Source organism: Phoca vitulina, unplaced genomic scaffold, assembly GCF_004348235.1.
Source record: "Phoca vitulina isolate PV1807 unplaced genomic scaffold, GSC_HSeal_1.0 scaffold1, whole genome shotgun sequence".
Classification (NCBI taxonomy): domain Eukaryota; kingdom Metazoa; phylum Chordata; class Mammalia; order Carnivora; family Phocidae; genus Phoca; species Phoca vitulina.
In genome coordinates, this window is record NW_022589704.1 from 58,984,261 (window position 1) to 59,010,787 (window position 26,527).

At 40.1% G+C, this 26,527-nt stretch overlaps 1 protein-coding gene across 5 annotated transcripts in view; it reads right to left on the reverse strand.

The window, feature by feature from the left end:
* RAPGEF4 (Rap guanine nucleotide exchange factor 4) overlaps nt 1-14,528 on the reverse strand; it is a 285,737-nt gene extending 271,209 nt beyond the window's left edge. For 3 of the 5 annotated variants that reach the window (XM_032408017.1, XM_032407991.1, XM_032407981.1), the window contains exon 1: nt 14,322-14,528. In XM_032408017.1, the coding sequence (XP_032263908.1) occupies nt 14,322-14,386 (65 nt within the window). In that variant the 5' untranslated portion in view covers nt 14,387-14,528. The remainder of the gene's footprint in view (nt 1-14,321) is intronic. The other 2 variants (XM_032408007.1, XM_032407998.1) reach the window with 1 other exon arrangement.
* Nucleotides 14,529-26,527: the final 11,999 nt, after the last annotated feature.

Sequence of the window (26,527 nt, forward strand, 5' to 3'; positions counted from 1 at the left end):
TCCCACTCCCCCTGCTTGTGTTCCCTCTCTGGCTGTGTCTCTCTCTGTCAAATAAATAAAAAATAAAATCTTTAAAAAAAAATACTGTAGGAAAACACCCTAAAATTTTATGATCATTTAATTCCTGGTGATAGGGTTTGTAAAAGTAAATTAATAAGTTAATTATAAGGCAGAAATTCTTTGGCTTGGCCCCAATTAAAATATAGTTTAAATCATAGTCCATTACCTTCCATGAGTTCCTGTCATTTTCTTCTGGGAAGGAGAAATACATGTCAATACATGTCAACTGGGAACACTCTCAGAAAGAAGCAGGGGATGTGTGTATTGTCGGCTCTCAGCGGCAAGCCAGCAACAGCTCTCACAAACCAAGGGGAGGGTGGAGGTGGGGGCAGTAGTAAGCATGTCACATGTCACGCCAAGGAGCCATGCTGCTGTCTCACACACATGTTTTAGCATGTAAACATTAGTGGACTTTTATTTATATTCTTAATGCTTTCCTTTTCCCCTATAATTTCCTTCCTTGCTCATTTTTCATTGTTTTAAATCTCTTTTAATTCCTTTAATATAAATCCTATGAGATAAAACTCCCATCAATGAAGTTTCTGCCACGTAATTATAGAAATAAGTAGAATTCAGCACACAACATCAATTTTATGACTGGGTTGCTTGTCCTGATTCAAAAGAAATAGGTTCAAATGCTATTCTACTTATTCAAATACTTTCCAAAATTTTCAGTCATTCCATCCTATTATCTTATTTTATTACTATTTACGCTCCCTTCTCCCTAATACTTACACTCTTTCCCTAAAAGTGATGAATAAAATATACATATTTTTAAATTATTTCAATTTGCAATTTGACTATCTTTGATTCTCCTTCAGATAATCCAAAACAATATCAGACTTCAGCAGTGTCCACATTTGATTTCTGTAAGCTCCTTGGAGGAGCGGTGTTGTTGCTCATTTTACCTGTGGATATTCAAGGTTAGGACTTCTAATGATAGAGACAGAAAGTATTAGTCATCTAAACACAAAGGGTTTTTTTTTTTCTAATGAGTTTCACTTTGATATCCATAATTTGTTGAATGTTGACTTCTAAAATGAACCTCTAAAGCTATTAAGATAAATACCCAATGAAGTACTGAAAAGGTAGGAGACAAAGCAACAGAGATAATGTAAAATTCAATTGAGGAAAAGATAAGGTGCATTCACAAGCTGATAATGTACAGTTACAGCACAAGGAGATGAAAAAGCACAATATAATTGTACTCCCATTCAGTTGGCATCCAACTTTGTCCATGCTTCAGAGGTCTGCCTTATAGATGAAGCTGCCTTGTTATATGATCCCCTTGCTATTTTTTGTAATTGTGCCTTTTTGTATCAATAGAGGGCTCCCCTTTTATGCTCTGATGATCTGGATAATTAAACAGGGACTCCTGGTTTAAGTATTTGAATTATTTTCAGTAAATAAAATGTAAAACCTGGTTACTGACTAGACAGCCCTAACTCTACAAATCACATCTTTAAATACCACCAGGGAATATTTACAACGAGTGCTGCATCACCACAGAGACTATTCTCAAATTGTCTTCAATTTTTAACATGAAAAAACTTACAACCATGTTGTCATATCATTTAATCAGTTGGTGAGGAAAATATAAGAATTCAATTTAAAAACACTATCAAAAGGCAGATGATGGAATAATGACAGAAAAGTTGTTTAAGATAGCAAACAAATCCCCAAAATGAGAAATTGTTGGGATTTCTAAGTATCCAGGACCATTTTCTTGCTCTGGTATATTTATCTGAGAGGCCTGTTTTAGAGAACACTAACCCCACAGAGTTATCAGACAAATTCATCACTGATTAAATTGGCTAACTATGAAACCCAAAACTCCATCAGTAGGATGGGGATATTGATACCATTATCTGTTCAGCTGTCAGCATCCAGTCAAAAGCACACACAAAATCCTTTCAACTTCATTTAAATAATCATACTTTTCCTGATCTGTATTACATTCATTAGTTCTCTAGGGATAGCTTTCTTTTTCCCCAAAAATTATTATAAAAAAAAAACAAAACTAAAGTGGACAGTATTTCAAATAGCTTTATTTTTTTTACGATTTTATTTATTTATTTGAGAGAGAGAGAGAATGAGAGAGAGAGAGCATGAGGGGGGGAGGGTCAGAGGGAGAATCAGACTCCCTGCTGAGCAGGGAGCCCGATGTGGGACTCCATCCCGGGACTCCAGGATCATGACCTGAGCTGAAGGGAGTCGCTTAACCAACTGAGCCACCCGACGTCCTCAAATAGCTTTAAATAATAATATTTAAGGAATAAACCAAACTTTCAAAATTTATCCCTTTCACCAATTTCTGAAATTATCTTTGTCTGTAGTATATATATTGCTTCTGTATAATATATTGTAATATTACTATAGGCACTAATATACTATATAAAGCACTTTTGCAAAATAAGGCCTTGTTACCAAACAAAAGGGTGGCATCGTATTTATTCAGCTTGTGTCCTTATCATGGGCACTAAAATACTTCATTTGCCTATTTAGTAAAGCATGGATTACACTGATTTAAATTCATACTAGGTGGCCTCTCAGTTCATTCAAGCTCTTTGATGAGAAGTTGCTTTTGTAGAAAGAATTCACCACCCTTTTAAAAATAACACCATGCCTGAGTTTCTTCCCCTGTCCTCTGCTTTGTTTTCCTTTGCTGCTCTTATTACAATCTGACATTGTCATATACATTTGTTTGTCCTCTTACTCCATCACTCCATATCCTCTTATCTTTGGCCTCCTAGCATTTATTAACACCTACTTTTTCTTGTTTTCTTCATCACTGGATTCCTTATCACCTGGAACAGTAGCACATAATAGCTACTGCATCCCTACCACGCACCAGCACATTGTAGATACTCAATTTTAAGGACTGACCGAATTAATTAATGTCTTCCCAGCTAGTATTTAAATTCATGAGGTCACAGGCCTTGTCAGTTTTTATTACTAATCTATCCCCAGTAAGTATGTATGAACTTGGAAAGCAGAGCATAAAATCTCTGAATGAATGAATGAATGAATGCACAGCAGGAAAGTAGAAAACTAAGATTAGATCTTTTCCCTACAGCACATTTGGGCTTAGGAAAGAGGAAGAGGGCAGGAAGCAGGGAGGATACAGGTAGAGGAGTGATAAAAGGAGTGACAAGGAATGCTCAAGATAGAACTTTCTTATATTCCAAGTTTGTTTTAAAGAGTTGATAAAGAAAATGTGTAAGATTCAAGAACTCAACTTTTTCTATAACATGTTCAATATATAACCAATCAATGACTAGAATAAGTTTGTCAGAGCCTGAATACCTGAATGTCTGAGTCTGAATGTCTGAAGGCAAGACATTCATGCCTTCATCTGGGATTTAAACAGAATTGAAATGTCATATATAATATCAAGAATCAAATTATTGGGGCGCCTGAGTGGCTCAGTGGGTTAAGCATCTGCCTTCAGCTCAGGTTGTGATTCCAGGGTCCTGGGATTGAGCCCCACATCAGGCTCCCCACTCAGCAGGGAGTCTGCTTATCCCTCTCCCTCTACCTTTGCCCCTCTCATGCTCTCTTTTTCTCTCTCTCTCTCTCACATAAAGAAATAAAATCTTAAAAAAAAAAGAATCAAATTATTAGGTTCCAAGCAATGTCTGCTTTCCATCAACATCTATTTGTTTTCAACATCTCCAACAGTTAAGTCTTTTCTAAGGGCCTTTAAAACTTATTTCCACATTTAATTAGATAAAAGAGAGGTTCTTGAACTTTAAACCAATTTATAGGTCATAATCCTACAGAGCAATTCATCCTATTTAATATGCTTACATTTCACAATTTCATTCCATGAAAGGGTTTTCGGAAAATTATACTACTCATTTTAAGATTGTTGCACTGCAGAAGTGCCTCGGTTAAGCATCCAGCTCTTGATTTCAGCTCAGGTCATGATCTCAGGGTCGTAAGATCAAGCCCCAGATCAGGCTCTGCACTGGGCATGGAACCTACTTAAGATTCTCTCTCCCTCTCTCTCTGCCTCTTCCCACCCTTAAAAAAAAAAAAAAAAAAAAGCTTTTTCACTGCAATTAACATATGTTCCTTGGTTTTCGTGGTAACAATTAAAAAACATGGTAACATGTTCTGTGGCATAACCCATGGGTTGTCGACCACCATTTGTCTGTGTTTTAAGAGTGGCACCAACATTCCTCCTTGAGAATACACTCTTGTCCCCACATCCTCACAAAGAAGCACTGTACCACAGTTAAGACATACATCCTTGTTTGGCTGTCAAATGAGGATGTAATTTTCCACCTAGTTTGGCTGAGTTCAAAGTCATATTACTCTTCATCTAACCAATAATACAAAATATCTGCATTCCAGGTATCTATTGGAAATATTACTTCCAACTCATTGCTGCTCAGTTAATTATCAATAGCTCAGATGTGAAAAACAGTGTTTATGGAGGATTTCCTGGAAGTGAAGTAACCCATCCATTTCTAAAATACCCTAAAATCTATCCTGGGATTAAATCAGACCGTCAAAAAGCTATATTATTATATTGGCCCCATGGGAGAAATACTTTCCTTTAATATCTCTTTGGTATTATGCTATCATGATATATTGAAAGCCCTATGAAACCCACTGCTGAATTCACTGCTGGGATACTGTGGAGGATACTATTCATCACATTGCACAGTATCTTTTTCATGAGGTTGAGGGGAGTCAGCATTTCTCATTGTTTAATTGTTCTTGATTAATTGTTCTTCTCTGGAAGAAATAGTTTTCATTGATAAATGCTATATAATGAAATAACTGTGCTTCCTTCTTTGTGCTGACCTTGAGAAATCATAGCTTTAATGCTTATATTAGGAAAGAAAATTTTTAATTAATTATTTAAATTTCCATCTTTAAGAAGCCAGAAAAAGAACAAGTTAAACCCAAAAGTAGGTAGAATAAAGGGGAGGGGCGCCTGGGCAGCTCAGCCATTAAGCATCTGCCTTCGGCTCAGGTCATGATCCCAGGGTCCTGGGATCGAGCCCCACATCGGGCTCCCTGCTCCACGGGAAGCCTGCTTTTCCCTCTCCACTCCCCCTGTTTGTGTTCCCTCTCTCTCACTGTGTCTCTCTCTGTCAAATAAATAAAATCTTTAAAAAAAAAAAAAGTAGAATAAAGGGGAGGCAGCATAAATCAATGAATTTCTCAAACTATAGAGAAAATCAACTAAAGTTGGGTTTTTTAAAAGATTAACAAAATTGAGAAGCTCCTAGCAAGACTGATTAAGAAAAAAAAGAGCAGACAGAAATTAATAATATGAGATATGAAGGAGAACATCACTACACATTCTAAGGACATTGAAAGAATAATAAGGGAATAGTATGAACAACTCTATGCTAATAAACTTGATAACTTAGATAAAATGTCTAAACTCCTTGAAACAACTTATCAAAACTGACACAAGATGAAATAGAAAATCTGAGTAGCCCTCTACTAAAGAGATTGAATTTGTCATCAAAAAGCTTCCCACAAAGAAAACTCCTGGCCAGATATCTATAAAACATTTAAAAAAGAAATAACATCAATATTGCCCAATCTCTTTTTAAAATAGAGGAAACACTCCCTCTGTGTCAAATAAATAAATAAATAAAATCTTAAAAAAAAAAAAAGAGTTGTAGGCTCTACCAACTGAGGGGCACCTGGGTGACTCAGTCGGTTAAGTGTATGCCTTTGGCTCTGGTCATGATCCCAGCATCCTGAGATCAAGCCCCACATCAGGCTCTCTGCCCAATGGCGAGCTTCCCTGCTGAGTGGGGAGCCTTCTCTGCTCAGTGGGGAGCCTTCTCTGCTCACTGGGGAGCCTGCTTCTCCCTCTCCCTCTGCCTGCTGCTCTGCCTGCTTGTGCTCTCTCTCTCTCTCTCTCTGTCAAATAAATAAATAAATAAAATCTAAAATAAAATAAAATGAAGGAAAGAAAAAAATAGAAGAAAAAGAAGTATTTTCTGATTCAAGGAAGTTCATTCTCACCCCTCTGATCCATTTTGCCCTGGAAATCCCAGCCAATGTAATAAGGCAAGAAAAGTAAATAATAAAAGATGTAAAGATCAGAAAAAATAAGTAAAACTGCCAGTATCCACAGACAACAAGATGGTCTACATAGAAAATCCTGAGGAATCTACAAAACAACTACTAGATTGAATAACTTGCCCAAAGTTACACCACTAATAAAATCAAAACTAGAATGTGAACCAATACAGTCTGGTTCCCAAACTCTTAACCCCTACACTATGCTCTCTACTTAGAGAGGACCATGCAGATATATACTTACATTAGTCCACAAACCTCAACACAGCCATATAATTGGTCTTTGTAGTCTCATTTGATGATTTGGAAACAGAGATTCAAAAAGATTAATAACTTCACCAAGATCACATGGCTAAGGGATGAAAGTGACAGAATTTGAATAGGTCTGGCTGACCCTGAAACAAAGCTGATCTGAATATATCACATATTCCAAATTTGAAGAGGAAAACAATGAGGATCCAGATTCAGATAGTAAGGCCCTGACATAATGCAGTAGAATATAAAGGCCAAGAGAATTGGTGACTGGTTAGCAGTAAAAAGGGACATAGGAAAGGTCAAAGTTTTGAGAATTAGATTAGCGTCAATAAAATAGTAGTAAGGAGGAGAAACTAATGGAGAGGAAGTTTAAGGAAGATGAAGTCAGTTTTAGACAAGTTGAATACCAACTTGTTAGGTTAGGCATAGTTTTGACAGCAATAATAGAAAACCTAACAAAAAGTGGTTTATAAAAATAGGATTTACAAACCAAAATCTGAAGGTAGGCAATGATTAATCTAAATTTAGTAGCTGAACAAAGTCAGAACTAGAGTCTGTGTTTCTCCTGGTCCTTCCTTCTGGGATTACAATATGGGTGCCAAAGGCCCAGGCCTCAGGTCATAATTCCAGACAGAAAGAAGAATGGGGGTAGCAAATACATCTGTTTTTCATCAGTAAAGCAAAATCTTTCCTAGAAGTCGCTAGTAGAACTCTGCTATGTCTCATGGTCCAGAACTATGTCACATAGTCACCTAGCCTCTCCAGTGGCCTAAAAGGTAGGTATTTTGCTTTCCCAACCCTATAGCAGAGGCAGGTGAGAAAAACAATGTCTGCTCCAAAATATGAATGGGGCATTGATGTGGGAATATCCAATGGAGAGACAAAAATGCATCTGGTCTAGAAGATAAAGCAAGGATACAGGATTTAAGTAATCTGCATACTGAAAGCACAGGAAATGAAAGAGTACTCCAGGAAAGAGCATGCATGAAAAGAAAAAAGGGTAATAACAGCACTTTGTTTCTCTTTTTGTGCAGGGGAAGCAAATGGATGTACATGGATACAGCTGAGTAAACATGGTAGCCAGGTCCCTCCGCTATAGCGGGTCAGAGTGTTTGCTTTTGTATGCTTGGGTGGGTCTTTCTCTGTCATCCTCCCCACCCAGTAACTTCCATCCTCTTTCTCTTTCCTCAGGCTCTCAGTACTCCCAACAAGGTCTCTCCTCTCTCTTTCTCTTTCCCTCATCTGTGAATTGGAGGTACTGGAAGGAAAATTCACTCTTCACTGCCACTGATCAATATGCATGAAGATGGATTTAAATCTGACTAAAGAAAAACTAGCTGCCTTAGGTTGGAAAGGTGGTCCGGGAAAATAAGTAGCTACTATGAAAAGGCTATTCAATCTTAAAAATTCATGGAAAATTAATAGGAAATTTGAACTAAAAGGAATCTGCCATTCCTGCCCTCACTGGAATAGCCAGAGTATATTTGGGGAAATACAAACTAAAACAAGGAGGCAGAATTTGCTTTGCTGAGTACCATTCTTCCTCTGAAGACTCTTCTGGGCTCCCAGGCTATGTTCAGGAGACCAGGTTGCAGGGCATCCTTCTCCTGGCCCACTGCTCCATAGGCACACCATCCATCATGTGCTCCAGTCTGAGTCCAGCTCTGCTGACCCTTTCCTTTCTGAAAATCCTAGGGCAGGTAGAACCAGCACCACAGAATTTAACCATGATTACATAATAGGTTGTGTTGTCCTCTAATTGCTCCATACGTATATGTCATGTACTCCCATGTATTTGGGGCTACAGTGAGATGTCCTCCAATAAGTTGCATATAAGACATGCACCAAGCATTAAACTTTAAAATCAATATATCACTAGCATCATGAAAAGTGATCACTTGACATTATGTGCCTCATGATGCAAGTATATAACACTTCTGTGAAGTATTGTTGCCAGAAAATCGTATCTAAATCCAATCAAGCTCTAGATCCAAATACCAATTTACGGGATATACAGGGGATAAAGGGACATGTCAGAAGACACCATGGGGGCATAATTAAAATTCAGACTTTAAAAAAAATCGGTTTCTTCAACAAATTTATTATAAGGAAGAAAAAGAGACAGAACCCAGAAATTAAAAAAAAGTCTTAGAGACATTATCAACCAAATAGAACCAATGTAAATCCTAACACAAACAAATTGCAAGAAAGAAAAAGTTATGTGATAAATGGGGAAATTTGAACACTGTCTGGATATTTGATTATATTAAGGAACTAATGTCAAATTTTTTAATGTGTGATAGTGGTATTGTTTTTATCATAAAGAATCCTTACCTTTCAGATATATACTAAAATATTTACAGATGAAATAATACTGTGTTCTGGGACTTGCACCAAAGTAATCCTGGAGGTAGTGGGGTATGAATGGAGGGATTAATAAAACAAGATCCGCTGTGAGTTGGTAATTGTTGAAAGGCGGAGGGGCTGTATAAGAGAAACATAATGTTCTCTCTTCTTTTGTATATTTTGAAATTTTCCATAATAATCTTTTTCTATAATAGATCAGAATAGAGTTATGCAATGTCTTTTTTTTTTAAAGTAGTCACATCAGGCAAAGAAACACAAAAGGAGCAGCAGAGATAGATGCTCATGGTGCCCATCCAAGCCTTTTCAAAGACAAAGGTGGGGCCAGTGCAAGGACTTACTTGCAAGATTGCAGAGGCCACTCCATCCCGGAGGAGGAGGATGTATCTGGCTATCTCACCTTCATCCCATAAGCACCTTCTACAGTCAAGGTGCTGCAGTGAAACGGAAGATAAAATGATGAATAAAATACAGAAATTGATATCAAGGGATGCAAAAGGGAAGTAAATAGGAAATTGTGATGGAGTCTGGCTTGTGATATTATAGTGTTGTACAAAGTGTGCTATGGGAGCACATGTAATGGTCATCTAACTGGAAGAGATGACAGCCAAGCTGTCCTGAAGGATTCCCAGAACTATCTTCTGATTATAATTCAATTCCCTGGCTCTGTCGCTCTAAGAAGAGAGTGAGCTGGCCAAAAGTTGTAAGTGTCCTGATCTCCTGGCAGCTTTGCTTCTCACTGTAAATGTACAACACCGGCTTCTGGTAACAAGTGGATCTCCCACACAGCTTGCCTAGAGAAGGAGTACATCAGCCAAAGGATGTGAGTGTCCACTCCTCTCATCTTATTTTCAAATTAATGAACTGTCTCTCTGGTTTCACCGTCTTTGAGAGTTTGGTGCCTTTGTATATGCCCCTGAAAAAAATGTATTAATTCTTGATGTGCTGACAAATCAGGAATCTGAGATTGCAAGACCAGCTCTGAACGTTGGGAATTCACCAGGGTAATATCACCCCCCTTGGGACATGCCTGGGTCTGGATGGACACCTGCCTTCCCCAGTGACAGCCTTCTGCTCTGCATGCTTCTTTGATCTTCAGTCTTCCTGAAGGGTGGGGCCGTGTCTGAGGCTTCTTTGATTCTGAGTCATCCTCTTCAGCATGTCTGCCTCAAAACATTTTGGTTTTTAACAAATTTGTTCCTTGATTTCTTTCACTTGCATTCAATCACATCAATATAGTTAAGTCCACATCTATTTGGGGATTGTCAGATGCAATGATACTGTAGAAGAAGCATGTTTTAAAAATGAAACATCAATAATTTAAAAAATTCCTCAGCTGTTTTGTTTTTTTATACATCCATACCACGTTAACTTCATTTTCTGCCTTGGCCTGTGATCACCAGTGATCCTCAAATAAGCCCATCAACTGAGGATGTCCCCCAAGCTACACTTCTAACTGAAGAACGAGAAACCAAATAGTGTGAACTCCTTCCCAGATGAAGACAATTTCTCTCATTTCCAGTGGTTTCTCTGTCAATCAGCCAAATTCTTTCATCTGTAATGGGACATGGCAAACTTTTCCTTCAAAGATCTACAGAGTAAATACTTCATTTATTTTTTTTAAAGATTTTATTTATTTATTTGAGAGAGAGAGAAAGCACAAGCAGGGGTGGGATGGGGAGGAGCAGAGGGAAAGGGAGAAGCAGACTCCTCGATGAGTAGGGAGCCTTAGAGCCCAGGACTCTGGGATCATGACCTGAGCCAAAGACAGACACTTAACCGACTGAGCCACACAGGCGTCCCCCCAGTAAATACCTTAAACTCTGTGGGCCACACAATCTCCATTACAGCTACTCAACTCTTGCCAGTGTAGTGTGAAAGCAGCCATGGACAACACATAACCAAATGAGTGTGGCTGTGTTCCAATAAAACTGTGTTTATGGACACTGAAATTGGAATTTTATATAAATTTAATGGGTCACAAAACAGTGATCTCTTTTTGGTTTATTTCCAAACATTCAGAAATGTAAAAACCATTCTTAGCTCAGGAGACACGCTAGCAGCTGGTGGATCTGGCCCCTGCTCCATAGTGATGAATACCGGCAGTGATTCACTATACATATGTGAATGTGTGTGGTATCTTCGTAATACTGCCTTACCAACCATGAGAATTATGACCTATAAATGGGTCTTAAATTCATAGGTGGCAAACTTAAATTCTTATGGGAAAAATATCTTCACTAAAATTAAACAATGATCAGCACACAAAGACACACCCACACATACACAAAGACATTTTACATATCCTAAATCCCAAAACAGTGGGTACCATGTAATACATTTCTAATTACCGCCCCTGCTTAGAAAAAAATTGTAAGATCAATGAAACAGAGGTAAGTTCGTTGTGCTTTAACAATATGTCTGCTGAGACTTTTTTCAATGTCTTTTTATCCATCCAAATGTTCAATGTCTTTCCGATTGTAAGATCAGTATTTATACAATCTCATCTCCTCAGTCCCACCATAGTCCAAGAACTTGGACGCTTGATACATGAAAAACTTTGGGTTTTCTTTCTTTAACCTAATCTGCGTATCTATATATTTTTCAGCCCCCTCCCCCCATGCAAGTTTATATAGCATTGCCTGTCTATGATAACCTTCTAGGCATGACTACAGAACATTTCTAAGGCTTTATTTTCCTTCTTCTGTTTGTTTCATCTTGTATTGTGTACTTCTTTACTCATGCACTTTCTACTTTAACTCCTCTTATTATTTCCAACAGGGTCCCTCTTTTTCTAGCTGTCCACAACAGGTGCCACTTGCTTGATGCATAGACCTAAACTACATTTTGCAGCTATGGAAAAGGTCCCAGCATCATATCCCCAAACAGTACATAGGGGTTCACTGTGCCATTCCCTCTTTTTTGTGTGTTTTATGCTTGAAATGTCTGTAATCCAAAGTTTTAGAAAAATGGAGCATACATTCCTATGCTCTGGATTTGGTCACAAGAGGAATTTGTAGTTGGGAAGAAATTAGCATATTTATATGACACACCTGTGTGTCTTTGTTCACATTGCTCCCTCTGCTTGGCATGCCCTCCCCAAATTCTCTGATAAAATTTCCCTCAACCTCCAAGGTCCAGGCATGAACCTGTGGGAAGCATCCCTGCCAAGCACAGCTGATGACTCTCTCCTTTGCATTACCAAAGCATTTCATACATCTCCGTGAAAGCACTTGTCATCGCATTGTGGTTAGTTGATTATGCAGCTGTTCCAGCCCCACCACCCATCCGCCAAGTCAAGAGCAACTCATCTTTTTTTTTTACCCCCCTCACTGCTCATGCATCCCCAATGCCCAACACAGTACCTGGAATAAGGTAACAAGATTGCAATTCTCAGAAATACTGAGAGTAGTCCTAACTTCCATCAGCACCCTGAATCTTCCTCCTCCCCCACAAAATTAACAAACAATTTCAGTAAAAATGCAACTTCAAAACAAGTACCCCATGGACCTTTTAAAATGAGATTGCCACTCCTAAACTGTTCTTCAAAGGAATTCCAGCATCAACACTGCAGAAAATGCACAGTTATCTTAACACCACAAAATAAAATATTTACATGGCACTTCAGGTTTTCAAAGTACTTTCACCATTTGCTGTTGTTGTTTGGTCCACTAATTCTTGGTAAGACAGATAGTTCTATCCTCATTTTTCAGACTCTCAAGGATATAAAAGTGACATCTCCAAGATCAGAGCTGTCAGTTCTGGGCCTAAAACCCTTAACTTATTGATCTATCCACTTTCTCTACTCCATGAATGCTAGGCTCAGTATTTGTGGAGGCTTTTTTTTCCACCTCTGGTAGATTCTTTTTCCCTATTATGAATGGTGGCATTAGATTGTGGCTCTATGTTCTAAAAACACATTTCAAACAAAATCATTTGGGCAGATACACATTATGAAAAGACAGAATCAAATATACCCCACTTGTGTTAGTATTGCTCTATGATTTTGCCATAAGTACTTATTGACTAAAGGATTTCCAGTGAATCACCGACTGTGCAAAAAAATGGCATGCCATGCATTTCTGAAAATAGAAATATGTAATCTATTATAAAAAAATTCACTCATGAAGAAGGACTACTATTTATAGGTCAAGCACAAGAGCTTGATTTTCTTTTTTTATAACTCATCTTTCCTAAACTATTAAATTTAGATTACTTATCACATTAGCAGGCTCTTCACTTAAATATACTCTTAGTTCCTCTACATAATTCTGAATGATTTAACCATCACTTCAATTCTCTTACTATTTATTGCAAGCAATTCTTCTAATATTAGTACATATCATTTTCGAGTAAATAGGGCACTGCCTGCCAAAAAATCTTGCTACTGTGTGGTAATTGAAAGTAAAGATTATTTCACAGATATATTAATTTTTCAAATGAGCCACATTTAGCTTTTCTCAAATTACCTAATTTTTTTCAACAAAGACCTATAATAGTAAAATATTCAGAGCATGTCACACTGAAGATTTTCAAGTTTGATCTGGTTACGAATCTGCTAATTGTAAAAATTTCAATATGGCAGAGCCCAAAATATTTCACACAAATGCAAATAGAGATGTCATGCAGATAGCTGCAAGACATGAATCATTGCCCTGCCGCATCAAACTCAAAAATTCAGAGGCAGTTCACTCTGCAAGATCTCTCGCTCTGTTCTTAAAAGTTCAGATGCATCACCTTATAATCAGGGTAATAAAGTATAATTGCTAACATACTGTGTGATGTTTACTGTTAAACCCACAATCTGGACAAACAGAAAATTATGCTGTCAGAGCCTGGAAACAATTGCAGTCCGCAATTACACGGGGGCACCCTCCTTATACAGAGCTGTCGTCGGGAGTAACACTGCTTTACGGTTTCAATTTTTTAGAGTAAGGGTCTTTTCCCGAGAAGCAGGTATTCAGACGAAGGCGGTCTCCCGCGTGACCTTCCTAACACAGACCTTGAGCAAGCGACGGCGGGGGCAGGAGCTGAGAATTTCAGCGAGGCACTTGACAGCTCCGCTGGGTCCCTCACACTTTGCTTCCAGGAACAAAAAAGGAATGTTACTCCGCACCTGTCTTTTCCCCCTCACCCCTCCTTAAAACTTAAATTACATTTAGCCCTACGGCCTGAACAGCCGGAAGAAGGTACGAAGCTATTCCGTCCCGTGATGCCGAGGGAAAATAATCCCCCACCCAAGAGCGCAGCCTGGAGCGGCGGGCGGGCGGCCGGGCGCGCGCTGGGGGCAAGAAGGTGAAGGAGGGCTGGGGGGGCACTGGAGCGCCCGGCGCTGCCTCCACACCCCACTGCGCTGCATTTTCTCCACCACGTGGAAGAATCTCGTGCGGGTGGCGCCCACGGGAGGCGGGGGTCCGGGTACCCCCCCGGCCGGGACGCCGCTCCTCGGCCCCCTCCCCCGCGCGGGGCCCGGCCGTCTGCTCTCAGGTGAGGGGCCGCGGCCGGGGCGGCAGTCCCCGCGGCGGGCTCCGGGCAGGGGCCGCGCCGCAGAGCCCCGGCCCGGCGGGGGGCCCTGCCCGAGCTACCTTTTATCCAGGCAGGCGATCCACTCGGCTGAAGAGGAAGAATGGGCAGCGTGCGCAGCGACCATGTTGGGCAGCGGCGCGCGGTGTCCCCGGCTGCGGCGACCTCCCGCGCTCGCTCTGCCTCTGCCTCCGCCTAGCCCGCGGCGCGGACCAGCTCCTCCCGGCCCGCCTCGCGACCGGCGCGGCTGCGACGGGCCCGCCCTCCCAGCGGGCTCCCGCGGCCTCCCGGGCGGGGGGCCGGCGAGGGAGGGGACTCGAGGGGCGGGACGCGGGGGACCCGGAGGGCCCGAGCCGCCCGCCCGCCCGCCCGCCGCTGCACTGCGGCGCCCAGGGGGTGGGGAGTCCCGCGGTCCCGCCCGCTGCGGGGAGGGGACGAGGGGCGACCCTGCGTGGCCGGCCACCTGCGACAGGTGGCCGCCACGTCTCAGGGAGACCTGGGCCGCGCCCCTCACTCCGGGCCTCAGAAGCGTGGACGGAGGGAAGGCGCCACGGGTGGGGAGGGGGCGGGGGGGGTGGCTGTCAGTGTATATATTTTTCATACAGCGAATGCCACTAAAATGGCTGCTGCCTCCCTGTTTCCTTAGAAACCCTAGTCTTCCTCAGCTGTTGTCAAAACTTGCTGGCGGTTTTTGCTCACCTTTCCCGTTTCCCCTTTAAAAAGGAATGAAGAGGAGGGTTACCATGGCTCGGGGTGAGAACACCCACACTGGTCACCGAGTGTGGGATCCAGGGGAGAGTTTCTCCTGAGGGGTGAGGAAGGGGTGGAATGGAATGGGGAGGCAGTGCAGGCATGCTTGGAAGCAGGGAGGGGAAGCCAGTGGGCTAGAATGGTGATCAGTGGTGACTGAGGGAATGATAAGCCGAAGTCTGGCCTTGAACCCAGGAGCTGCTTGGGCTTCCATCACCTGCATCATGAAAAGAAACAATTAAGAATGGGGAGTAGTGGAGCCACGAGCAGAACTGAGGTTTGGGGGTCTGGGGGGGGGGCAAGATCCCAAGGCACTCACCTGAACTTGGATGGTTGGCCCCACATGTCACTTGGGCCTGTCTCTGGTAGGTGTGCACAACAAATGTTATGCCTAGAAGTTGTTTGGTTATATTCTGCCAAAAATCAAATTAAGCTCTAACAGTTATTTAGGAATTTGGGGACAAGTTAAATCTTTTGGACTACTGCCAAACACTGTTTATATTTATGGTGTGATTTAGGGATAGATAATGGGGAAAGAGATAGCACTGCTAACCTCACTTTGGTTTTTTTCTCTCCTGCCCTGCCCTCACTCCCCTGCTCAGAGGAGGTTCAAGGAGACTGGAGAATGAAACATTCTGGAATGCTTTTATCCTAATAAAACTCCTCCAAAGAAATTGCCGTTTTTTCCTCTGCTCAATAGCCAGGATCTGGTTTCAGACCTGCCAGCGTATTCCCTCAGCAACACCTCCCTGCTCAGTGCTTGTCCCCAGATGACCTCCATCCTGTTCATTTCTATCATGTTTTAGGTAAGTAACATTTAAAATGTTATACTATACAGAGAGTACCAAACGTATTTCTGTTGTTGCTTTTTTAATGATAGAGGTATGAAGGAAGAAATGGGTCTCCTCTATTTATTAAGATTCATTTATAAGGAGCTCTTGAGAACATTTCAAGGTTACCAAATGCTTTCTCAAAATGCCTTCACTCAGAGAATACGTGTAGGTAAGGAACTAGAGGAAAACATGACTTCGTATGACGTGTCATTACCAGAGGCTCTGAGTGGACATGGTTTTTGGCCATAATGCTGTAATAGTCACCATTTATTGAACATCCACCAAGCGTTAGATGCTATGCTGAGTTTCTACAAGTGTTATCTCATGTAATCTTCAGAACATTCTATGAAGCCAAGCCAGAAGGACAGCTGCCCAGGGCACTATTCCACAAAAAGGGACAAATATCTTTGAAAATGTAATGAAACAGAGAAAATTATATTTATCAGTACTTTCAGGGAGAGTGTTGATTGGGTCGCAAGGAAGACACTGATGAGCTACTTGGAGTGGAAGTGAGAGCCCAAGTAGTCTAATGTGTATTCTAGGGAGCATAGGTCTAATGAACCTCAAGGGCTCTGTTTTGCTCTATGGGGAATCTGCCTTTCCTTGAAATAGAAGTTGAAGAATTATTTAAAGAATATCCTTTCAAAGGAACAGCAGTGGATCATTAGCTTATCCAGAGCCCTCACATGTTCCCATTTAGCCCTGGTGTTAGGTACCAGTAACTCCAGTATACTCACTAGCACAAGGACACTAAGCCTCAGGAAAGATTGATCATTTGCTCTCAAGAGCCCAGCTGCTGGACTGGGGGTTCCTGAGTCAGATTTGGGGGTTCCCAAAGCGCTTGTACTTCAGAGATGGAGTCACTGGTTTGGTCAAAAGAATGAGAGTAGAAGGCAAGTCAAAAATGACTGCCCAGGTGATCAGAACAAAATGGTTATAATTTTTTTAATGTAAAAATAGGGTAACTTGTGAGGAAGAAGGATAGAAGAAACCCTTGAAATGTCAGGAATAAGCTCACTGTTCTACGAATTACTCTTGTGGTCTAAAAGGGATTTGATTGCTGGTCAAGAACTATAGAAGTAAAGGAGCTGTTGCATGATTATCCTATTAAGAAGAGGAAGAAAATAAGGGATTTTCTTTGGTTTTGATGGGAAAGGCAAAGAACCAGAGAATATTTATTCTTTTTCTTTCTTTCAAAGAATGTAAATCAAGCCAGACTAAAAAAGACCACATACTGTGTGATTCCATTTAGATAAAAATGTCCAGAAAAGGCAAGTCTATAGAGACAGAAAGTAGATTAGGGATTGCCTAGGTCTGGAGGGTGGGAATGGGGAGTGACTGCAAATGGGCCCAAGAAATCTTTTTTGGAACGTTGGAAATGTGCTAAAATGGCTCGCGGTGATGGATGAACAGCTCTGTAAATTTAAGAAACAATTATTGAATAGTATATTTAAAATGAGTGAATGCTGTGATATCCACATTATATCTAAAATAAAAATGAAAAAGTAAATAATAATAAAAATAATAAACCTGTCTTGTAGGAGAAATAAAAAGAACATGTATTGATCTTTTAGAGGAAAATAAAGAAAACTATAGGAGAAAAAGTAAAAGTTACCCATAATTCCACCACCTAGAGATAATAATTTATCTCTAATACTTTAGCGCATTTTGTTCTAAATTTTCTATTTTGAAAAGATAGTGTATATATATATGTGTATATGTATACACACCCATAAAAACATGCGTATAACTAGCTACTTACATTAAATTATGTATACAGTTGATCCTTGAACCATGCCGGGGTTAGGGGCGCAGACATACACACCACACCCACCTCTACCCTCCCAACCCTGCCTCCCCAAAACCCCCACCTCCGTGCAGTCAAATCTGCATATAATTTTTGACTGCGCAAAAACTTTACTACTAATAACCTACTGTTGACCAGAAGCCTTATCAATAGCAGTCAGCTCACTTGCATTGTGTATGTTGTATGTATTGTGCACTATATTCTTACAACAAAGTAAGCTAGAGGATAGAAAAAGTTATTAAGAAGATCATAAGGAATGGGCACCTGTGTGGCACAGTTGGTTGGGCATCCGACTCTTGGTTTCAGCTGGGGTCGTGATCTTGGGGGTCATGAGATCAGCCCTGCCTTGGGCTCTGCCTCAGTGCTCAGTGTGGTATTTGCTTAAGAACCTCTCTCCCTCGCCCTCTGCCCCCCCCACTCATGCATGCATGCGCATTCTCTCTGTCAAATAAATAAATAAATCTTAAAAAAAAAAGATCATAAGAGGAAGTACATTTACTGTACTGTCCGGATTTATAAAAATAAATCCACATATAAGTGGACCCCCTGATTTCAAACTCATGTTGTTCAAGGGTCAACCGTAGATAGATACATAGATAGATAGATAGATAGATAGATAGATAGATAGACAGATATACATGCTTTCATACAAATTTGAAAGCATTAATATTTTATAGGCTACTTTTTCTACTTGGAAGGGAAAAGTGCTGTACATGTTTAAAAATATCCTCCTTAAAAAATGTAATAACTACAAAATATAATTTATTTAAAGTATCTTCCTTTGAGGCCTGTTTTTTCATTGGCAAAAAATATTTGTTTAATCTTCTTCCTTTAGTTTAGTGAATTCTTTTTCTATGAGAAAGCTGAGATCTTCACTGAAGATCTCCAGTGAGATGAGAATAAGTTATAAGACCCAAGTTCGATAATGCCAGTTATTACTAGTTGTAGAACTTTGAGTGAGTTACTTAATGTCCAAGTTCCATTTTGTTCATCTGAGCAGAGGTCCAAAGTTAGGAATTTGAGAGACAGTCGAGATTAAGTTGCAGCTCCATTCTCTACTGTTTGACCTTACATGAATTACTTAATCTAAGACCCTGTTTCAACATCTGTAAAGTGGAGACATTAATGGTATTGTAAATGAATATAATGATTACAGGATTTAGCATAAGTTCCAGGCACATAATGCATGCTCTATAACTCTTAACTATTGGTGTGATTATTAATTTCTGTACAATGCAGATAAATAGCATCTGCCCTCTGCATTTGATGGGAACCTGGTGACAATCAGTTGAGATCTGTTATACTAAAGGGCCTTGGCATCTGTTAAGTATGAACTTTGATGGTATAGGATATAAAGAATGGGTCTGCCTCCACGATAAACACTGAAGTTTCCTGAGGACTATTTTAGACATGGTCTCACAATCTTTTCTCCATTCACTCTATGTCTACCTACCTCTGTAGTTCTTCAAATGAGAACAATATATACCCACTGAGTAGTTATTGTAATATGTAGACCAACAGCACAGTGATAGAAGCCAGATAGGGCTTCCCATTTTCCTATCCCTGGGAATTCTATCATAGGTTAGGCATTCATTAGGCATCCCCATATTCGTGTATAGGGAGAATCTGATTCAGGCTGTTGTAGCTACCTCACTGGAGGGTGGGTTATTAAAACACATCCATCACTCCTGCTGGTGATATAACCAATTTATTGAAGAAGCAGTACTTCTGGGTGAAATTGTAACAGCCACTTTACTCATTATAAGAAAAAAAATGTTGTAGCCATATCGGGTGATGGATGTTAACTAAACTTATTGTGGTGATCACGTCACAGTATATACAAATATTGAATTATCGTGTTGTACGTCTGAAACTAATATTATATGTCAAATACACCTCAACTTAAAAACTAAATAAATAAAAGCAATTCTAATGTTTTCTCTCTCTGTTTTAAACTTGCTCAGTAGAGTAATTCTATCCCTGGCACTGGATATAGCTTTTTTGGTCACTTATAGATAATAGAAAGTACTACAGTTTTTCTATTAGAATGTCCAAACCAGTATATTACCAAAGACTTCAATCTTTATTCAAAGAGAATTCCCTCTTCCTCCCCCATCTAGAGCTGGTTGCAGACTTTTTCCAGCCTTTAGGAAAGAGGATATGGACAGCTTCTTTTTTCCTTGCTCATTGTGTCCCTACTTAAAACCTGCTAGGTTTTACCCTTCCAGAATCAAAGGAGTAGTGAAGGAAGAAAATAAAATGAGGGCAAGAAAGTTCTTCCTTGGCTGGGACAGTTGGCATCACATTTTCCAGGCCTGGCAAGTGTATCAAGCCAGCTCTGTCTCCTGGGTGTTTTCACGTATTCTTGGGCAGCCTTCCTGCTGGGCCTTCAACAGAGGCAAGTGCCACTCTTTTGCACACCTGCTCCCCATCCAGACCTGGCTTTCCTGAGGTCACCTCCAAACTGCCTCCTTCTGTAGGAGTCCCAATTTACCCTCCACCCACACCCCAGTTGTCTTCTTGAGCAGGACTTATAGGGGCTGCAGGATGTTTCTCTCCTGTGTGTCTCCCATCTGGTCCATAGAAACACTCTGACAGTACAGACCAGTCCTAACAACAGCACTTACCCCCATTGCCAAGAAGTTCACAGATCCTTTCCCCTGATCTGTAGATTCCAGGGCTGGAGTCAGACATAAATCCCCCATGGCCTTGACTTTAGGGAACTGTTCTCAGAGCGGCCCATTGAAGCCCTCCCTTTCCCCATCCTTGGTGGTAGGAGTCATAGCACAGCTCTCACCAAGAAAATATTCCCTGTGAAATCCTCCTCAGTTTCCACTTCCTAGACACTTTTATTCCCTCCTGCGATGAGAAGTTGTAGACTCATGAAACTGGTCTTTGGTATTTTGATTGAAAGCCTGCATCTTGGCACCTCCCTCTGGAATTTCATATCTATCCTATTTTGGTGCCCCAGATGAAACTTGAATTTAGCATCTGTGACAGGCTAGTGAAAATTGAATCAAGCCAACTTCTTTTCCATACCTGCAACATTAATGCCTACTCAACCAACACAATTGCCTTTTCCAGGTAAGGCTATTCACCTGGGAGTTGTAAGGAATACCACAGGAATGCCACACTCATTAGGAAAGTGTAGCTCACATGGTCTCTTGAGCTTTCTAAAAACGAAATGCATAATTAAAAATAACTGATTAGGAGATGCCCAATTTGTGGGTTATAATAAACAAAATTTGTGTTCTTCGTTTAAAACTTTGAAGATTTGTCAATTTGGAGGAGTTTATTGGAATTAAAATCTTAAAACAACAGTAAGCAGAGATAGGAAAGTGGCTAACATTTTGGTTATGATCACATAAAAATTTTATCTATAAGGCAAAGTCATAAATGACCCATATTTAGAAGCTCAGTATTAGGCTTCTTTGTGAGTTTTAGAAGCAGAATTGTTTGTTTTTGGTATTTGTATCATTATGGTATATAGGAGCCAATTAGCGAGGAATTAGCTATGTAGTTTTAATTGCACTTTAGATATATCCAGTCTGGGGACACTGGAATTAAAGTAAACAACAAAATATTATGACAAACAACGAAAAAATAGGCTTGGGGATTATCTAGTGACTGCCTTCCAATTTCCAGATTCATAATGAACTAATGTAAAATTTTAAATTGTTAGTTTTTATATTCCCTAAAAGGAGTCTATTTGCAGTAATAGTCTTCTGTTTCACAGAAAGGTAAGTTGAAGTATACAGTCAAGAGACATAGTTAAAATGCACCTTCTCGAAAAAAATATTGAGAGTTAAAATTTATTTTATTTATTTATTTATTTATTTATTTATTTATTTATTTATTTTTTGGAAGCAAGTCCTAAAAGAGAAGAAAAGTCTTTTGCTCCAGTAGTAAAATTATATTCTTGAGAAGCATACTGACCTCTATAAAGAAAACTGGTAGCTATTTGTATCAGTTCATTTACTGTATGAACTCCCTGCTTACGGAGAATTGGCTGTGAAAGAGCTTGAATGCTCCACCTGGCCATGTTTTCAGAAGGGACAGTTCCTCTGAAACCAAGAACTGTGAAAATCATTGGTAGGCGAATCACTCTGGTCTAACGAGGCGTAGGGACTAACCAGGTTCAGCACTCTGCCAGAGCCAAAGCCTTCCTTACCTGAACGAATGCCGCCTATGTGTGGAAGTGTTCTGTATGCCACTTCTTCAGGTTGACTTGGTAAAGTGGCAGTAATGAGCTTGGGTAAATAGTGTGGGGTGAGGAAAATGTTACCATGTGACAGCATTAGTCTTAGGCCTGTTTTCTAGTGGAGTATATCTATTTTGGTGAAATAACAAGCTGCCGTTGCTTTTTGATATTATGTGAGAGAAGCATAGTATATTATCCAACTCAGAAAATCTCTGCCTTTGTTATTATACATATTTTTCACATTAATAAAGAAAATTATCGTGAAAACAAATTCAAGTGAATTACAGCCACCTAACATTTGTGACAATCTCCTCATCTGTAATCCAATATGGGCTCCAGTGTATTTCAAAAAGTAGATTATATAGTGGATTCTGTAGAGAACATAAGCACAGAAAAGAGAGTTTGTGATTAAAAGTCTTATTGATTATATTAAACCATGAGCATGCAGAACTTGAAGGAAGTAAAACAGAGAGTTGTCATTTAAAGTAAGACATAAAATTTTGACTTGGCAATAAAATAATAATGAGTTGAGCTCTTTTGCTTAGGTGCACCAATTTTCACATAAAAAATATCGTAGTGCCACACTACTAAAAAAAAGATACATTTACTGGCATTTCTGGATTAGAAGTACTAGTTCGGTTCTAGAGGCAGAAAATAACTCAGGAGGCTGAGGAAGAGGTCAGGAAACAAAGACAGGACTCTTTGCCTGCTGTGACTCTGCAGGGTAAGGGGGACCACACCCTTTCAGCTCTCGGAGTTCACGAGAGGGAGATTCCAACTCGATCAGCTCTTTCCTCTGCCTGATGGCCCAGAGGCTTCACAGCCCTGATTCTGGCAGTTCCTCACCAACTCTGGGAGCTGCCCAATTTAAACCCTGGAAATGGAGCCTTCCCTTCAGGTGAACCTAGGCCTGGACCTGTTTATGATAGGCATGTCTGTGCCTCAGATAACCCCACTGCCACCTACTCAGTTACCTCCCTATAGACTGTAGAGATGGGACGCTTTTTATTTCTTTACACCATTAATTCATCCAGTCATTCAAGTCAGTAAATATTCATCGAGCTCCTACAAATGTGCCAGGCACTATGCTAGGCACTGAGGGAGGAGCAGAGAACAGCTAAATGCCCGACATGCATGGAATATTGTAGTGGGTAAAATAAGGTATAGGCAAATAAACACATAAATATATGTCCAGTGGGGACACTCTGCAAGGGACAATTAAGCAGAATCAGGGAATACAGAGATGGAGAAGGGGCTTCTATTTGATATAAAGCAGTCAGTAATGACCTCCCTGATAATGTAACATCTGAGCAGAGCATAGGGCCCTTCGACACACCACCTGTCTCATCCTCAGCCACTTGCTCCTCCTTGGCTTCATAGCAGCTAGCAACTCCATGCAGACCCCTGTGGTTTCCCTGCCTGAGGATCACCAGCCACAGGTCTAGAATATCTGACTCCTCTCCCCATTCCTCTCCAAACTCAGCTGAAATGCCAAACCACAGGGCCTTGCCTCCTGAGCAACTGCCAATGGGGCTAAAAGATGAAATACAGATATGCAGAGGATTTAGTTCCCCCTGAATGAACTTTGACCAGAGGGAGACAGGAGATTGGAGGATACTGGGCAGATAAACTTCCTCTCCCTTTTTTTCTCTGATGGACTGTTCCAGTATATGATTTCTCCACCCAGCGTGTCTGAAGTCAAATTGTGTGACCAAGCCTATATGCTTAGTGAGTGTTATAGTTTAGATTGTGTTCCCCAAAAGGTATGTAAGTCTCAACCCCAGTACCTTATTTGGAAAGAGGATCTTTGCAGATGTAATCAAGTTAAGATGAGATCATCGGGGTGGGCCCTAACCTAATACAGCTGATGTCCTTATAAGAAGAAAAGACAGGACATAGAGTGAGAAGACAGCCATGTGATGATCGAGACAGAGGTTGGAATGATGCATCTACCAGGCAAGGAACACCAAGGATTGCCAGCAAACACCAGAAGCTAGAAGAGGCAAGGAAAGATCTCCCCTACAGTTTTCAGAGGGCATGTGGCCCTGCAAACATCTTGATTTTGGATTTCTAGCCTCCAGAACTGCAAGACAATAAATTTCTATTGTTTTAGGTGACCACGTTCATGGTCCTGTGTTACAGTAGCCCTAGGAAACAAATACACTGAGTGGCCAGCTGTGTTGGGTTTACCTCCCAAATAAAGCACTAACAGTCCATGCTCGAGGCTCTGTTTTCCAGAGAACTGTGACAAAGACCTGAATAAAGTGAAGGATGATATTTGAGGACAGAGATTACAGACAGAGGGAAGACAATCCGAAGGTGGCAGCATGCTTGATGTGTTAGAGGACCAGGAAGAAAACTAGTGTGTTTGGAGAATGATTAAGGGGAAGAGTGCCAAGAGATGAAGTCAAAGAGGGAGCCAAAAATACTATCCCTAGGGCCTTATGGACCACAGAAAGGACTTTGAATTTTTTTAAACAAGGTATTAGTGAGATGTAATTTACATATAGTAGTAAAATGAACAAATCCTATGGGTATGGTTTTGTGAAATTTTTTACACATTGCTCTGGTTTGAATATGTCCCCCCAAATAATGTGTTAAAACCTAACCCCCAAGGTGATGGTATTGAGAGGTGGGACCTTTGGGAGGTAATTAAGTCATAAGGGCAGATTTATTATAAAAGAGACCCAAAAGAGCTCCCTTGCCTCCTGCCATGTGAAGGCAAAGGAAGTATGCCATTTGGAAGAGGGCCATCACCATGCTGGCTCCCTGATCTCAGACTTCTAGCCTCCAGAACTGTGAGAAATAAATTTTCATTGTTTATAATCTACCCAGTCTCTGATATTTTGTTATAGCAACCCGAATGGGCTAAGACATATATGTATAGCCCAGTGTGACCACCATCCAGATCAAAATATGGAACATTTCTATCACCCCCAAGACTTCTCTCCTATCTTCCAGCCAATACAACTTAACCAATCCTGGGGTAAACACTACTCTCACTTTTACCACTACAGATTGGTTTTACCTGATTTTGAAGATCATGTAAATGGAATCATACAGGATAGACTGCTTTTGCTCAAAATGATGCTTTTGAGATTCATCCAAGTTGCTGCATAGATGCTTCACCTGTTTTTATTGCTGCATAGTGTTCCATTGCCTGGATCGCAATTTGTTTACCTTTTCTTCTGGTTATTTGCAGTTTAAGCATTTAATGAATGAAGCTGCTAAGAACATTTATGTACTCTTCTCTTTTTTGGATACATGTGATCATTTCTTTTGATGTAAACCTAGAAATGTACTTTCTGGCTCTAGGGGTAGGTTTATGTTAATTTTGTTAGTTTTTCAAAGTGGTTGCACCATTTTATACTCCTGCCAGCAATGTATGAGAGTCCTGGTTACTTTATATCCTCATCAACACTTGGAATTGTCAAGCTGTTTAATTTTAGCCTTTCTGGTATTTGTGTAGTGGTATTTCATTATGGGTTTTAATATGCATTTTCCTGATGACTAATGATGAGCTCAGTTTCACATGTTCATTAATCACTTAGACATATTTTATGAAGTGCTTATTCAAGTCTTTTGTCCATATTTCATGTTTTTGTTAAAGCCACATCCCATGTCCAAAATCTGTATTAGTTAATCTATTGCCATGTGACAAATTATACATTGACAGCTAAAAGCAACAAACCTTTATTATCTCACAAAATCTTGGAGGATCAGGAACCTGAGAGCAGCATGGTTGGGTTCTGGCTCAGAGACTCGGATTGTAGTTGAGCTGTTGGCCAGGGTTTTAGTCATACAAGGCTCAACTGGGGCCAGAGACTGCATGTCTAAGCTCACTCACATGTGCTTCATTGTGAGGAAATGTATGATTTCTATTAGGCTGGTGAAATGTTGAAAAGATTAAAGACCTTCTACCACTCTCACTGACCTCTTGGTGTCCTGGATCTCAGATTGAAAGAACTCATCTAAAGGAATAGATGGTGGCAAAGAGAGACCCAAGGTCCCTCAACTAGTGGGCAAGGACAGGGCAAGGAAGAGATGTTAGAAACCTAAAAATATTCAGGCCCAAAGAAATCTAACTGTTTGAAATGGCTCACTTTCATTAAGCTCCCACTATCTCACTAGGAATTTGAAAGAATAAATCATGGCAGAGTGTTTTTAGTCCTCCATAAATGGTCATTTGATTCCAGCAACCTCATCTGTGGAAATCTACGCCAAGATTAGAATCCACTAATTGGAAAAATCTACTCTTTGAAGGTTACTTATTAGAAACCTAAATTGTAGAATTGTTTAAATACATATTTCCTCAAAAGAATACCAGGAAATTCTTAAAAGTGGTTATTGTGAGTGCTTAACATATAATATTATAGGAAATGCTTAGGGCATATATTAGGTGGAAAACTAGGTGAAAATGAACTAGATGATCCAATGAAAATTATTGCAATGTGATGTCATTTATGTATGCACATAGGAAAAAATTGGGAAGGAAAAAAAAAGTATAATATCTGTATTAGAAATGATAGGGTAATGGGTAAATTCTCTCCCTACTTCCCAAATTTTCTATGTATTTTTATAACTTAAAACATCTAAAATTACCAATTGCCATCAGACATGAAATTTGATAAAAATAGAAGTTAAATATAAATTGTCTAAATTTTTTACTAGTTCATT